This window comes from Lepidothrix coronata, unplaced genomic scaffold, assembly GCF_001604755.1.
Source record: "Lepidothrix coronata isolate B3197 unplaced genomic scaffold, Lepidothrix_coronata-1.0 Scaffold141, whole genome shotgun sequence".
NCBI classification, from domain to species: domain Eukaryota; kingdom Metazoa; phylum Chordata; class Aves; order Passeriformes; family Pipridae; genus Lepidothrix; species Lepidothrix coronata.
The window spans coordinates 1,707,530-1,711,572 of NW_016690321.1; the positions used below are offsets into that span (position 1 = coordinate 1,707,530).

Below are 4,043 nucleotides of genomic sequence, written 5' to 3' on the forward strand. Positions count from 1 at the left end.
GTTTCTGCAACAAATCTACTTCCACTCTGTCAAACCCATGATTCCTTCACTTGGAGAAAAAAGCATTTTTGTGCTGTTTTCTAGTTTTTCCCCTTTTGGGTTGCAGTTAGCTCTTTTGGGCTTCTAGAGCTGTAAAGTTTTTGTAGTTGCCTAGGCTAGAGCTCTGCTGCCTTTTGCTGCAAGGGGCTTTGGGAGTAGTCATTTGCCTCCTTTCTTTTGTGACAATTTGCTGATGTAGGCAATGTTCTCTTTTGAATAATTGTAAAATTATGGATACAGGCTGTAAGCAGCATCCATCTTACTCTGCTGCTGTCAGGCCTCACTTTGGTTTTTTTGGGCACAAGAGGGTGCTGTGAATCCACATGTGCTTTTCCATAATTTTTTAGATGGAAAGACTGGAAGTATATGGATGTATGCCTGCCCAATTGTGACTTGCTGGAGGTGTTGGGGTTTTTGTTTGTTTGTTTTTTGTTTGTTTGTGTTTTTGTTTTTTTTTAATGCTACTCTTTGAATTGTATCACATCAATGGCCTCTTTCAACAGTCTGTAGTACAGAGTGGCAGGCAGTTTAGCTCCACAGCAAATAAGGAGGCTTATAGTGTTAGAGGAGGCTTGATGTTAGGAGTGGAGGCTGGGGGAGCTTTGCTGTGATCAACATCAGCAGTTCAGGTTCTCTATTTTGAAAAGTGGGCATCTGCCTGGATGAAACCAGCCTGCTCATAGCAAACGGGGCTTTGGAAAAGCTGAGGGCTGAAATAGCTCACCCAGCCACTTTGAAGATAAATCTTAAGCTGTAATTCTGGGACTGTGTGTTCGGTGTGGGGCATTGAATGGCTCTTGAGGGGAAAAAAAGGGTTAAGTCTTCTCCAGGATGTGCTTCTGTTAAACTGCAGCAGACATGGAGTGCTGTACCAAACAACCTCTGCAGCTATTGTTCTTGTGCTGTAAACCCAGAGGTGAACTCCTTGCTCCTTCCTAGATATTTCATTCTTTATTTCAGCTCACCCTACTTTGCCAAATTGAGTAGGCTTCACTGCTGTTCATTGTTAAAGGTTATTTTGCTGTGGTGGGGTGGGAGAGAGGTAAAATTAATGATTTCCCCTCTTAGAACAGTGGAAAACATTGGATTAACGTTCTTTGGAGGAAGTTCCCTAATAGATGGATAGAGACTGTTAAATGTTTCAGTGATGCTTAGCCAGCAATGAGCCTGTAGAAACAGAAATATATGTTACTGGGAGGCAATGGGAATGTTAGGGACATTTACCCCCATGCTAACCCTGCCGTGACTATTTCCATTGTTTCATTTCAAGGAGCAGATTATTCTGTGTGATTTAGACTTTGTTATTGCAGCCTCTGAGATAGGCCCTTTCAGGTGATGTTCTGCAGGTTCTGTGGGCTGCTTGTAAGGCACCCTGTAAGGTGGCTCAGCAAAGCCAGGCAGGTGTTACTTGACCACAGGGGAGAGGGGACAGGAGGTTATGTTGCCTCTTTTAAAGACTCAAAAAGCCCTGAGACCAAAGTCACCATCAGGTTATAGGTAGCAGATGACATGGTAAGGAAAGATTTGAGTGTGAGCAGGGTTGTCTTCTGTGTTTTGGGGCCCTAAACAGTGAATCTCCATGGAAAATCCCATTGCCAAAAGAGAGGGAATGGGGTTTCCACCCCCACCCACTTCGTTCTACCCAAAATGAGACACTAGGCTGCAGAGATAAGTCATATATATAGGTTTATGCTTATGGAAATAAATGTTCCAATTCTTGCTGTTGCCTTCCTGACTTGGAATCAGCAACAGGAGAGTTTTTTGCAACAAGCTCTGAATGGGAAGCAGTGATCTGGTCAGCAATGACAGAATGGTTTCAGAAGAGAAAACTGAGGGCAAAAGTTGTAGGTTTTTGGGCATGCAAGCCCAGTGCGTTGGAAATAGTGTTTATTTGCTCATTCAGAGTCAGATACAAAGCAGTTCTTAAATTCGGTATTTGAAATATCTCTTTTCCTTTTTCCACAGACCAAACCGTGCTCTTGACTCCTGCTCATTTGCTCGCCACATGCTCCTACAAACCCTCCACCAGCTGTAAGAGACAAGACGTGCCCTTCTCTCCTCATAGGACTGTCATCAGCAGAGAACTCGGAGCCACGTGGTGGGAGAGGATCCCAGAGCCCATACAGACACGCTGTCCTTTTTTCTTCTTTCCCTGTAGGAAGTCTGTCCTTCCTCTGCTTTCATAAACTTGGACAAATCCTGCTGAATTGTATTCCTACTCCTCTTGAAGTGACTCCCTGGTCTGTAGGGCAGGTGCTTCTGCTAAAATAAGTCTGTGCTACTGTGAGCTCAGCATGAATTGAAGAGTTCTCCATTTTGGTTGCATTGGCAAGGGTGTGCCAAGACTAACACGGGGCCTGGAAGTGCTCCCCTCCTGATCAACCCAGCTGTGCATTTTCTTTTATTTCATTGGACTTTGACTCCTGCCTGATACCATTCAGCACTGTGCCAGAGGGAGGCTGTGCTGCTGCTGCCACTGCCCCTGCTTCCCCAGGCCTGGGGAGTGCTGCTCACAGGTCAGAGGGTGAGGTGTGTTCCCCTTCGGTTCTTCTTTCAAGTCCATTTGTTAAAGGCAGTGTGTAGCTGATTTGTATTTTAATATACCCTTCCCCTTCTGCGGTGGCTTGGAATGTTTGTGTAGTGTGGCTGACCCTGGTGGCCATTGCTTAAGGGAGCAAGCATATTTTATTGTAAATTTTTTTGAAATTACCTGTGTCGTTCCCTCTTCCTGCCCTTTCTCTTCTCTCCTTAACTAAAATAGGCTTGGTTTGGAAATTAATACAATCCATGAAATCCCTGTGGAATATGTGTTCTCTTTCTCCTCCCTTTGCAAAACACTGGGACTGTGCACTGTTCACAAGTTTGAAAGCTGAGGATGTGTGGAACATAGAGAGAGAAGCCTGTGCTGGTCATTCTTGGGCAGGGCTGTGCTTTTTTTCTTGCACTGATCAAGTAGCAGCAGATGCCCCTAAATCTGTCTGGAGGATTGTCCATGTGCCCATACAGATTTGTGGCATACTGCTCCTGAGCACACAAGCTCACAGTCTGGTCCTGCTCCCTCTTCTTTCAAGCCTGTGAGAATCAACACATCTCTTAAAGTAGCAAAGAGTTATTCCTTCCCTCTCTGTTTTTAGTTAGAGACTGTTCATCCTCCCTTACCATCAACATGCAGTATAAATAGTTCCAGGAAGAAGTCAAGGAAACTGAGTTAGCTGTTCCTTTGTTGTGAGATGCAACATGTACTACAGCTGGCAGAGTGCACTCCACTAGTGAAACTGGGTGGCTGGGGGAGGTTTGGCAAGGCTGTGATCGAGCAGACTCAGGAAAGCAGTGTCTCTCATCGTTCTGGCTGGCAAAGTGCTGGCCTTTGGGTAAGAGCAGTGTCCCCTCATTAAAAAGAAGTTGCCCTAAGGCTAAGAGCAAAATACATTTTCTTCCACTTTCTTTGACTGAAGCTGGAACTCCTCTGTGTCCAAATTGGTAAAAATCAACTGAAGGTAAGGCACCTTCAGGAATTTCAATCACTGCAAGCTGAGCTCTGCCTCCTTCACCTCATCCCATCCTTGTTAAGTTTTGCTGTGAGCTCGAGGGCAAAACTGAGACATAAAAGAATCTGTGGTTTCTGTAAGTCTTGAACCATTGTAGCTATTTTTGAAGCTCCCTGGCGTCTCGCTGCTCCTTTTGTTCCTCTGCTGTGGAGGAGGGTCATGGAGAAGAGGAAGGTGATGCAGAGACCAAACCAAGGGGTCACCTTCTACATGAGGCCACCTGCAGTAGGTCCCATGGAGCACGTTTTGTGAGCAAGGAGCCTGGAAAGGCTGCTTGCACAAGGACCTGTGGGCCAGGTTGTGGGGAGAACCTGTGCGACCAGCTTTGAGTAGCCAAGCCATAGCAGCAGGACAAGCGTGGGAGGTTGATTAATTGCAGGTGGGTTTTTTTCATGAACAAACAATATTTAGAAACAGGATTTTCCTGAGCCTGGTATTTAGTGTCAAGATCAGATG

The 4,043-nt window shown here is 45.4% G+C and overlaps 1 protein-coding gene across 2 annotated transcripts in view; it reads left to right on the forward strand.

The window, feature by feature from the left end:
- Positions 1–2,843, forward strand: part of RANGAP1 (Ran GTPase activating protein 1) — a 21,246-nt gene extending 18,403 nt beyond the window's left edge. For both annotated transcript variants that reach the window (XM_017827657.1, XM_017827658.1), the window contains exon 17: positions 2,005–2,843. In XM_017827657.1, the coding sequence (XP_017683146.1) occupies positions 2,005–2,074 (70 nt within the window). In that variant the 3' untranslated portion in view covers positions 2,075–2,843. The remainder of the gene's footprint in view (positions 1–2,004) is intronic.
- The last annotated feature ends 1,200 nt before the right edge of the window (positions 2,844–4,043 follow it).